Below are 11,165 nucleotides of genomic sequence, written 5' to 3' on the forward strand. Positions count from 1 at the left end.
TCCTTATTTTAAGTTGGTTGCAATGCCAGAAAAACAAAATGGCTGCTGAATTTAATGTGTGTTTATTTTTTTAGTTAAGTAGTCGGTTTTTCCCCAGTATTCAAGAAGACATCTGTAAAATATATAATGAGAAGGTAAAGATGTTTGGCGGTTGGGAAAAGCGGGTCAAAATGAACCAGGTGCACAAAAAGGAGGTTAGAATAATGTCAGGCGTCATCTAACCACAAACACATCTGCATATATGATACGCAGACATGCATCAAATATTCTCTGACAAAACTGAGCTTCCACACATCTCCACAAATGTCCATTTATATGCTTAGTATATGCAATGTAGACAATCAACACCAGCAGCTAAGACACTAAAATCAAGTCAAAACCAATATGTGCCAGAAGACATTACATAGAAACCACCAGTGGTCATTTATCCAAAGACAACGTCAAATTACTGCAGCGGAAACAATATATAGTGACACATTTTCAGTTTTAATTAAAATATTTAATTAAAAAGAATAAAATAAGAACAACATCTTATAAACATTCAAGTATCTGATAAAAGAGAATTACTTTTTCTCATTACTATACCTTATTTAGTACAAAGAACCACATTAAAACCTGACTACAGTGCAGAGAAAACTGATATCTGATGCTTGCAATCTCCTTTCCAACACATCCTATAGATGTTTACATGCGAAATGTGATCTGATCATAACTGGCAGCTAAAATAAAAAGTATATAAGGCTCTGTGATGGAAGCACTGGCACACTAGCAGTCTTCAGGCATTGCGTTCAGACGGAGGAATAAACTCCAGACCCAGGTAGGCAAAAATCTCCTCTTCCGTCTTTGCTCTGAGATACAGATTCTGTACAATTTTACAGAGAGAGATGTAAATTAAGCTATTCTAGTAAGGTGTTGAGTGTTTTTACAGTTAAACATTTAATGTTGACACATAAAACCTATATATTATACTGGTGCTTCTCAACTGGTGGGTCGCAACCCAAAAGTGGGTCACGGAGTGCGCAGTCATAGAAACTATAACAGTTTTTTCTGAACTGAGACTTTTTTTTGGAAAGATGTGCGTGAAAGCGGTTGACTCCTCTGTCTGACGCAGTTTAAGTAAAGAGTGCCCGAGAAAAATGCGTTGTCCTGATTCAGCATCTGTGGTCAGATGAGATGTTGTCTGGCTGTATATCAGTGTCATCATAACTTTTTTAAAAATGAAAAGTTTGTTTTTTAGGAATCTGGTCAAATTCTTAAACAAAATTGGGTTGCGGCTTAACCATGACCATGGGAAAATGTGGGTCCCTTGGCCAAACCAGTTGAGAACCACTGTTTTATACAATGTATATAGGCCAAAAGGTATTTTCTTCGCCCAGTTATGCAGAATATGTCAAAGTGCCCCTATATGCTATTTTAAAGACTCCTAATTTTGTTTTGGAGTCTCCTACAATAGGTTTACATGCATCAAAGGTCAAAAAACACTTTAATTTTCTCATAATATACATTGCAGCATCAGCTCTTTTCTCAGTGTCTGAAACATAGACTGTAAAAAAAGATGGACGCCGCGACGCCGCTTCCTTCCATTGTATTGAACTGAAGCCAAAACGGACACCGATGGGCGCTGGACACGTTAGGCAAAAACATCAAAAAAAAAAAAAAAAAAAAAAAGTTTGGAGCCTGGGCATGCGCAGAAAGAATCGTCAGTGGAGCCCGGAGGCGGAGTCGCGGTATCAAACGTCCGCCCAGACGACTGCGTCATCATTGATGTATTTTAAATAGGCTATATAAATTATACACAATTTAAAATTCTACCTATAAAATAATAGGCTATTCTGATTCTAGAGCAATAATATTTTTGAAACGGCAAATTCAGTAGATAAACTCAATATAATATGCCTCTAGAAACTCGAAAAAGAAACGGTCCTGCCATTTTAAATAAAGGGTTAAACTAACGTTACAGGAGATCGATTGCTGTAGACAGTGCTCTGTAATTAATTAGGAGTAGGCTATCATTAGTTTTATCCTGCTAATTATTATTTTATACCCATAAAAATAATTAGTAACTGCCAGATAACAATCACCTGTCTTTTTTTCCGTCATGGCTAACGTTAGGCGTGTTATCTTAACTAATAACATTTATTAATTAGCTTATGAAGCCCACATTTAACGTTACCGAGAAAAGCACAGATATCCGTCAGATCCTATAGGTCAGTTAGTACAGTTTACTGCTGAACAGCTCATTTTGTCTGTGTGAAATAACACAGAAATTGAAAATTAATAGTTAGTTACAGTACAGTCCAAAAGTTTGGAACCACTAAGATTTTTAATGTTTTTAAAAGAAGTTTCGTCTGCTCACCAAGGCTACATTTATTTAATTAAAAATACAGTAAAAAACAGTAATATTGTGAAATATTATTGCAATTTAAAATAACTGTTTTCTATTTGAATATATTTCACAAAGTAATTTATTCCTGTGATGCAAAGCTGAATTTTCAGCATCATTACTCCAGTCTTCAGTGTCACATGATCCTTCAGAAATCATTCTAATATGCTGATCTGCTGCTCAAGAAACATTTAATGTGTACAATTGTACAAAATATTTGTGTACAATATTTTTTTTCAGGATTATTTGATGAATAGAAAGTTCAAAAGAACAGTGTTTATCTGAAATCTAATCTTTTGTAACATTATAAATGTCTTTACTGCCACTTTTGATTGATTTAATGCATCCTTGCTGAATAAAAGTATTCATTTCTTTAATTTCTTTTCAAAAAAATAAAAATAAAAATTCTTACTGACCCCAAACTTTTGAACGGTAGTGTATAATGCTACAGAAGCTTTGTATTTCAGATAAATGCTGTTCTTTTGAACTTTCTATTCATCAAGGAATCCTGAAAAAAAAGTACACAACTGTTTTCAACATTGAAAATAATCATAAATGTTTCTTGAGCAGCAAATCAGCATATTAGAATGATTTCTGAAGGATCATGTGACACTGAAGACTGGAGTAATGATGCTGAAAATTCAGCTTTGCATCACAGGAATAAATTACTTTGTCAAATATATTTAAATAGTACACAGTTATTTTAAATTGTAATAATATTTCACAATATTACTGTTTTTTACTGTATTTTTAATTAAATAAATGTAGCCTTGGTGAGCAGACGAAACTTCTTTTAAAAACATTAAAAATCTTAGTGGTTCCAAACTTTTGGACTGTACTGTTTATATCTTCAATCTCCCCGCGAAGCTGTCAATCAACTGTGAATCACGATGACACGCGCCATTTCTATAGCACCACATTGATAGCTAAAATCAAACTTATCACAAAAACGAACAACTGAATATAAATCAGCGTGATAACAACTACCTTAAATGACCGAAACCATCTTTCAGAAAATTTTATTTGAAGCATAATTTATTTTTATGTTTTAAGTCTCGTTCGTCTGCATTGAGAGGGCGGGGTTAATGACCTGTACTGCATCCAGCCTCCAGGGGGCGATCAAAGAGCCCGCAGCTTCACTTTTCAGGACGTATGAGGCACACCCGGTCTGAAACGATTCGATCAAGGATTCGGTCTCTCTAAACCCCGCCTTTCCAAAAGCCTACTCTGCTCTGATTGGTCGAATGCTTACAGCCAATGTAGGAATCAAAACGCCCATTACCATATCTGAATTTCAGCTCCGGATCTTCCTCTTTAATACAAAGTGATTCGAACAGTAACAATGGCGTCAGTTTTACTGTATCAATTCCAGCGCGAGTCTTCATCCTAACAAAGTGCAGCAAAGTGGATTTTCTTTTACAGCACAGAAAACAGCATCTTCTCAACATGTCGACAACACAAACCAAACTCTTCCAGTCTCAGCTACAACTACAGTGTTTGAGGGCGGGGCAAAATAGACGTTGTGAACGGGCAGCCAATGAAAATCATAGGCTGGCATTATGCAAATTTGTTACAAACCTATGTAGGTTCATGCAGGAAACAAGTTGAATTGCTGAACTTTATTGTCGTGCACTTTGATATTTCAAACTTTGCAGACCTTTTACATTCAGAAACAGCTATATTACACACTGCATGAAAGGTAATATCCGAAAAAGCATTATAGGGGCACTTTAACATACAATCACCACTATGTTGTATTTTTAGTAGACGCATGCCCGTGTGGCTCACCTGTTTGCTGTCGTACAGGGCGTGACTGCTCAAAGACATGTGCTTCTCTTGCCCCGCCCACCGTCTCAACTCCCTCTCAAACAGCTGCAGAACAAACAGCACATCACGAGTGAACATAACTGACCTCAAAACACTGTGAGAGGAAGGATGAAGTCAGGTGTGATGACACAGTTAAACAATCACATTAATGCACTTGAATGAAGAGATTCAGAAACCATCACATTTAAGTTAAACAGTACACAGTAAATGGAAATGAAAACTATCCTGTATAATTTTTATTTTACTGAAACCAAACAAAACAAAACAGAAATTAAAAAAAAAAGTAGTGAGGAAAAGTAGTTGAAACGGTTTAATCATTTGGAAGTGAGGAAGCTACACACCTTAGACCCGGTCCATCCGAGAGTAGCGAAGGCAAACTGGCTGTAGGGACTGACCACCAGATCTACCCGAACAGCTCTCCAGTCCGACGCTTCTGAATGTTGGTCACTGTGTCTTTCAGTTTCACTTCCTGTACTGACGTCCTGAACAGAAGCAGTGGAATTCGATGTGCAGCTCTCAGCAGACGCCTGAAGCTTAAATATGGAAAAGCATCTCTCAAAGCGATCCATGTTATTAGGTGCCCGAGCTGGACCGTCCATTTTTTCCAGATAAGAGTTTCTGGTCGTCTTCTGATACAGCAGTAAACCCTGATGAAAAATACATGTTACTTTGTAAAGAGTAAAGTGAATTTTTATGTTGGATAACATTTACAAACAGACACAACTATTCAAAGAACTTCAGAAGTACCTGCTCCTCCAGCCAGTTTGTGATTTTAGGCATCAGTCCTTCTTCTTTTCCTTCCTCTGGATGTGTAATGAGAAAGTCCACATCATGACCGACTTCTTTCCCCCTAAAATATACATAGCAAATCTCAACTGCTTGATTGTTTATATCAGCACATGTTTCTGTGAAGTTTCAGCTCAAAATCCCCCACAGATCATTTATTACAGCTTGTCAAATTTGCCCCTATTTGGGTGTGAGCAAAAACACACTGTTTTTGTGTGTGTCCCTTTAAATGCAAATGAGCTGCTGCTCCCGCCCCCTTTCCAGATGAGGGCGGAGCTTTAACAGCTTGCGCTTTGGTTGCTCAACAAAAACAAAGCTGGAGAATCTCACACAGCCAAAACGAGGATTGTCAGTAACGGTGTTCAGCCTTACATTGTTCAAACCGGAGTCAACACTGATGGAGAGACTCAGGAAGAAGTTACAACTTTTAGAATGAAACTGGACGTTTCTGAATGGTTAGTGGATAAATTTATGTAGTTGCTGTGGAGTTGATTCAACTCATCCACTAGCATGTGTTGTCATGTTAATCTTTTGTGCAAATCCAGCGTTGAATTGACCCTCGTTTGTGAAGCAGTCCGGCGTAAAATGACGTAATGGCAACAACACTCGACTACAACAACTCTTCCTCTTCTCTAAAGCAGCCCAACATGGCCTCACTGCCTTTGTTGCATGTTCTCTGGGGCGGGGTTTATGTACATTTTAGGGTTAGTGATGTCACCAACCCCAGGAAGAAGCTCGTTGTAGTCCCTACCAGCCGTTTGTAGTCCTTAAAAAGTGATTTTTGTAAAAGAAAATCTCTCTTTGCATTGAACTTTAAGCATGATAACTTTACAGATGCTGTTTATGCTCAAACAGCAACATTACACACTAACTAAAGTTCAAAAAGTGAAATCATAATCAAGGACCCCTTTAAAATGCACATGAATGCTCAAAAATGCTTTGAATATACAGTACTAAGGCAAGATCTGACCTCCTGAAGCCTCCCATGAGCTGGATCTCTGCTCCGGGCAGCACAGCGTGCACAGCTTTCTCTACAATATCACTGATGACATCAGCCTCCGCCTTAGTGACGGGTTTCTGGAGGTCATCGTAATACTGGACTCCTGAAAGTGATGAGGTCAGAGGTCATTTGAAATTCTAGATCAGTTTTTTTTTTTTTTTTGAAGAACCATATATTAACTCATTAACCAATGAAAAATGTTCTTCTAATTTATTTTTAGACATATAGATGCAAATTGTTGTTTTATGGAAAAAAAAATTATATTTGTTACTTTTTTGCACAGACACATAAATATACATATATAATTATACATGTACATATATAAACACTCACCGGCCACTTTATTAGGTACACCTGTTCAATGGCTTTTTAATGCAAATATCTAATCAGCCAATCATATGGCAGCAACTCAATGCATTTAGGCATGTAGACATGGTCAAGATGATCTGCTGAATTTCAAAATGAGCATCAGAATGGGGAAGAAAGGCGATTAAAGTGACTTTGAACGTGGCATGGCACAGCAGCAGAAGACACACCGGTGCCACTCCTGTCAGCTGAGAACAGCAAACTGAAGCTACAATTCACACGGGATCAACAAAACTGGACAATAGAAGATTTGAAAAACATTGCCTGGTCTAATGAGTCTCAATTTCTGCTGCAGCATTCAGATGGTAGGGTCAGAATTTGGTGTAAATAACATGAAAGATTGGATCCATCCCACCTTGTATCAACAGTTCAGGCTGCTGGTGGTGTAATGGTGCGAGAGATATTTTCTTGGCACACTTTGTGCCTCTTAGTACCAATCTTTTAAACATCACACCCAACCTGAGTATTGTTACTGACCATGTCCATCCCTTTATGACCACAGTGTACCATCTTCGGATGGCTACTTCCAGCAGAATAACGCGACGTCACAAAGCTCAAATAATCTCAACTGGTTCACTAGAGTTCACTAGAATCATATGGCCTGCACAGTCACCAGATCTCAATAGAGCAACTTTGGGATGTGGAGGAACGGGAGATTCACATCATTTATGTGCAGCCGGCAAATCTGCAGCAACTGTGTGATGCTATCATGTCAATATGGAGCAAAATGGATGGATCATGTCAATACGGGTCCAACCCGGTACTAGCAAGGTGTTCCTAATAAAGTGGCCAGTGAGAGAGAGAGTGTGTGTGTGTAATTATATATATAATTACACACACACACACACACACACACATGCATTTTATAGGTTGTCTGATAAAAATATTTCTATATTTATGAATCAAATTACAAATAATTACAGAAATTTAGCACAGTGAAATGCAGTACCCGCTTGCTGTGCACGGTTCAACTGTTGTCCTGTGCGAATCAAATCATCAGGAGATCGCAATCCCTCTCTAAACCAGCGATCTGCCGTCCGCACACCCACCCCAAAAATACCAGTTAGTGCCTGCAGAAAAGGAAGATGCAACTTCATAATTCACTAACTAAAGGCAAGAAATCAGGCATTTCATTTATAATGGCAGATGGCAAAATTCAGAATTGAATATTTCTGCAAAAACAGTACATAGTATGAGTAGTATGGAAGTATGGCATTTTTGAACATACCCATCATTACCTTCATGGCTTGATATTGCTCTGATCGTCTCGTTGACTCCACTTCTCTTGATGATCCATCTTCTAAAATCTCCTAAATGGTGATATAAGCTTCTTAAAAAATATATCTAGATAATAAGTTTACATTTATGCATTTGGCAGACAAATTTTATTAGTTCTCATTTTTTCCATGGAATTGATCCCATGAACTTGGCATGTTTAAGCTACAGGAAAGCATAATTGTCACCTTTATAACCCTCTGTGAATGTTCCCCCAGACAGGGCAAAGACCTCAGATCCTCCATGCTCTTCACTCGATGGGGAAGTGCCTTTAGGACTGAAGCTGCCCGTCTAAAAGCGACGCTCCGTCCTTCATTGTCATTATATTCTGCATTTTGAGCCAAGATTTCAAGAGCATCCTACAGGACAGAGTGTCAAATAACTGATCATCTTCAGCTCAATGAAAGTGAATAATCAGAAAGCAGTTGAGATATTAAAGAACTCACTGTTAGAAAGGAATTGTGGTGTTTCAAAGGTGTTCGTCTTTGACAGGCGTAACTTTTCATCAGCATTGCATTTGGGTCTATGTTGGGTTTTGGCTTAACCTGCAACACATTTACATACTTTTTAATCAAAAATGTCTATAAAAGCAGACCCAGCAAATGAGATCTACCCTTGTACCTGTAATGTGTGTCTATCCTGAACTGTAACGGGATGTCCAGCCTCCATGCTCTCCGTAAACCACCTGATGTCCAACAAACACACAGAACTGGAAGTGTCGTTTGTGTCTCGTCCCGTTTGGTTGTCCAGCCAGGCCTGGACTTCATCTCCACTGTTGTTTTCTGACACAATATGTGTGATGGAGGAACTGTAAGAGACAGGAATAGTCCAAAAGTTATCTTTCATGGCAGGAGTTTTCAATCTTTTAGATGGCATGGACCTCCAAAGTATGATCATCCTCGTCTGGGGGACTCATCCTAACATTTAAAATGCATCTATCATTTATAAACACCCAATTTATACACTGAAAAATGGATATTAACATTATTATATATTTTTTTCTATTCACTATAGTAATGTACAACAGTATGCATTATTTATTTTAATCCAATTATTAGATTAACAACCCCTGTTTTATGGTACCCATACAAAAAAGTACTGTGGCAATACCATGGTAAAGTGATGATGTGGACATACCTGTAGGTTTCTTTAATACGAAATCCTTTGCTCCGTCCTAATCGTGTAAGAAATGCTCTTCTAGATGTTCCCATCTTTCTCTCCAAGATGAATATAGAAAGATGGGGAAATCTACAGGTGTCATTTTGTTGGCTTACAGTTAGAGACACTTTCCTGCGTTTTAATGGGATCATAATCTAGAATAAACGCTTTAGATCCCCCTTCTGCCAACTTCAACCACCTCATCTGCCACCACAGAGCAGATTAAAAAAAAAACCTGCACTTCCACAAGACTGAGGGAAAAGATGTCACGTGTGAGTCACAGAATAAAATATGTAGTTACAACGGCGATTTATATGATACAAGTGCGCGTATCTGCCCGAAAGTTGTCTTTAATTGGTATCGGTGGGCATAGATAACTAGATAAAAAAGTTTGAAGACAAACTTTAAGTTGGCTTGAAAAAGCCGGTCCATAAAGTTTGAAGCAGTTTTAAAAGTTTTCAGTTTGAAAGTTTTCAGTTTGAAAGTTTAAGTTTAGTAGTTTAGATAGATAGATAGATAGATAGATAGATTGGTAATTGTCACAATGGATACTATGGAGTTTTTATTGAGTTATTAGCATGTTCTTAGCCCACTTTAGCACTTAGCTAATCACTATTAGCATGTAGCTATTCACTGCTAGGATGTTGGATGTCCAGATTGCTAGCATGAGTCAAAAGAGCCAACCCCCATGTCTGTACGATGTTCTGATGCAGAGATATAGATTTTGCAAAACGGTTGCTAGGGTACTCTGTTTAGTTGCTAGGGAGTGGCATGGCAGCTACCAATGATGATACTCCAAAGGCTGCTTGACAATATAAAATAACCCCCATGTTTGTACGATGTTCTGATGCAGAGATATAGATCTTGCAAAACGGTTGCTAGGGTACTCTGTTTAGTTGCTAGGGAGTGGCTTGGCAGCTACCAATGATGATACTCCAAAGGCTGCTTGACAATATAAAATAACCCCCATGTTTGTACGATGTTCTGATGCAGAGATATAGATCTTGCAAAACGGTTGCTAGGGTACTCTGTTTGGTTGCTAGGGAGTGGCTTGGCAACTACCAATGATGATACTCCAAAGGCTGCTTGACAATATAAAACAACCCCCATGTCTGTACGATGTTCTGATTCAGAGATATAGATCTTGCAAAACGGTTGCTAGGGTACTCTGTTTGGTTGCTAGGGAGTGGCTTGGCAGCTACCAATGATGATACTCCAAAGGCTGCTTGACAATACAAACCAACCCCCATGTCTGTACGATGTTCTGATGCAGAGATATAGATTTTCCAATATGGTTGCTAGGGTACTCTGTTTGGTTGCTAGGGAGTGACTTGGCAGCTACCAGTGATAGATAGATAGATAGATAGATAGATAGATAGATAGATAGATAGATTTAGTTTGATAGATAGATAGATAGATAGATAGATGAGTTTGAATGAGTTAGATAGATAGATAGATAGATAGATAGATAGATTAAGTTTGATAGATAGATAGATAGATTTAGTTTGATAGATAGATAGATAGATAGATAGATAGATTTAGTTTGATAGATAGATAGATAGATAGATAGATAGATAGATAGATAGATAGATAGATTGAATGAGTTTGAATGAGTTTAAATGGCTTGGAAATAGGAATGGCAGTTAAATTGAGTCTGTGTGTTTGAATTTGAATTTTGACAGTTGGACGGAATGTTCAGATCAGCCAAGGCAGATCAATGAAAGTCAATGGGAGTTTTCCAAGTTTTGATCAGCTTTTTTAGGAAAACCGTAAGTCGGATCAGTCTGAAAAGATATAGCACACTAAGTCAGAACAGTCTGAAGGTCTAGTCCGAGTTTGGTGGTTGTAGCTTGAACAGTCTAGGAGGAGATGCATTTAGAAATTTAGTCTAAGAAGAATAATAATAATAATAATAATAATAATAATAATAAGCTTAAGACGTAGATCAGTAAGTTGGCTTTTTCAAAGCCAACTTAATAAGTATTCTGTTTTAACTGCTCGCTTGTTATTTTTAAATGAAACTGGTATAGAGAAAGTACTTTTCTCATTATAAATTTTCAGATGAAAAGCATCTAAAGGATGTGGTATTTGTTACTTTTCTCTGCGTTGTTGAGGATGGACCAATCACAGCCATTTGCGATTACTGGATAAGGATCGCAACGCCGGATATCTAATTATGTAGCAAAGAATCAGGCATTTTAAATAATAGATTTAAACGACAATGGTGTTATTAACAATCGCCTAAAATATATTCATATTTGAATGTGACTCAAAGGAGAGTTTTCGTGCCTCTCGGAAGAAGGAGCTCGTCTCTCATCGGGGGTCTATTTTGAGTGGTGCACATGTTGCACCCATAAAGAGTTCCGACTG

General features: G+C 37.8%; 1 protein-coding gene across 1 annotated transcript; it reads right to left on the reverse strand.

Annotated features, from left to right (window-relative positions):
- Positions 1–296: 296 nt before the first annotated feature.
- On the reverse strand, positions 297–9,170 carry polm (polymerase (DNA directed), mu). The gene is made up of 11 exons (XM_048181172.1): positions 8,775–9,170; positions 8,259–8,445; positions 8,084–8,182; positions 7,826–7,996; positions 7,601–7,672; positions 7,312–7,432; positions 5,967–6,099; positions 4,958–5,060; positions 4,552–4,857; positions 4,172–4,255; positions 297–862 (listed from the first exon to the last, which is right to left on the reverse strand). Exons 1-11 carry the CDS (start codon positions 8,945–8,947, stop codon positions 776–778), a joined length of 1,536 nt encoding a protein of 511 aa, XP_048037129.1. The 5' UTR covers positions 8,948–9,170; the 3' UTR covers positions 297–775.
- Between the last annotated feature and the right edge of the window lie 1,995 nt (positions 9,171–11,165).

This window comes from Megalobrama amblycephala, linkage group LG2 (assembly GCF_018812025.1).
Source record: "Megalobrama amblycephala isolate DHTTF-2021 linkage group LG2, ASM1881202v1, whole genome shotgun sequence".
Lineage (NCBI taxonomy): Eukaryota > Metazoa > Chordata > Actinopteri > Cypriniformes > Xenocyprididae > Megalobrama > Megalobrama amblycephala.

Excerpts from the sequence above, each read along its gene's own strand:
- polm (XM_048181172.1), bottom strand. The coding sequence starts at position 8,947 with ATGATCCCATTAAAACGCAGGAAAGTGTCTCTAACTGTAAGCCAACAA. Across the intron at positions 8,446-8,774 it reads CGTATTAAAGAAACCTACAG|TTCCTCCATCACACATATTG; the intron begins GTATGTCCACAT and ends TGTCTCTTACAG. Across the intron at positions 7,997-8,083 it reads ACCACAATTCCTTTCTAACA|GATGCTCTTGAAATCTTGGC; the intron begins GTGAGTTCTTTA and ends TCTGTCCTGTAG.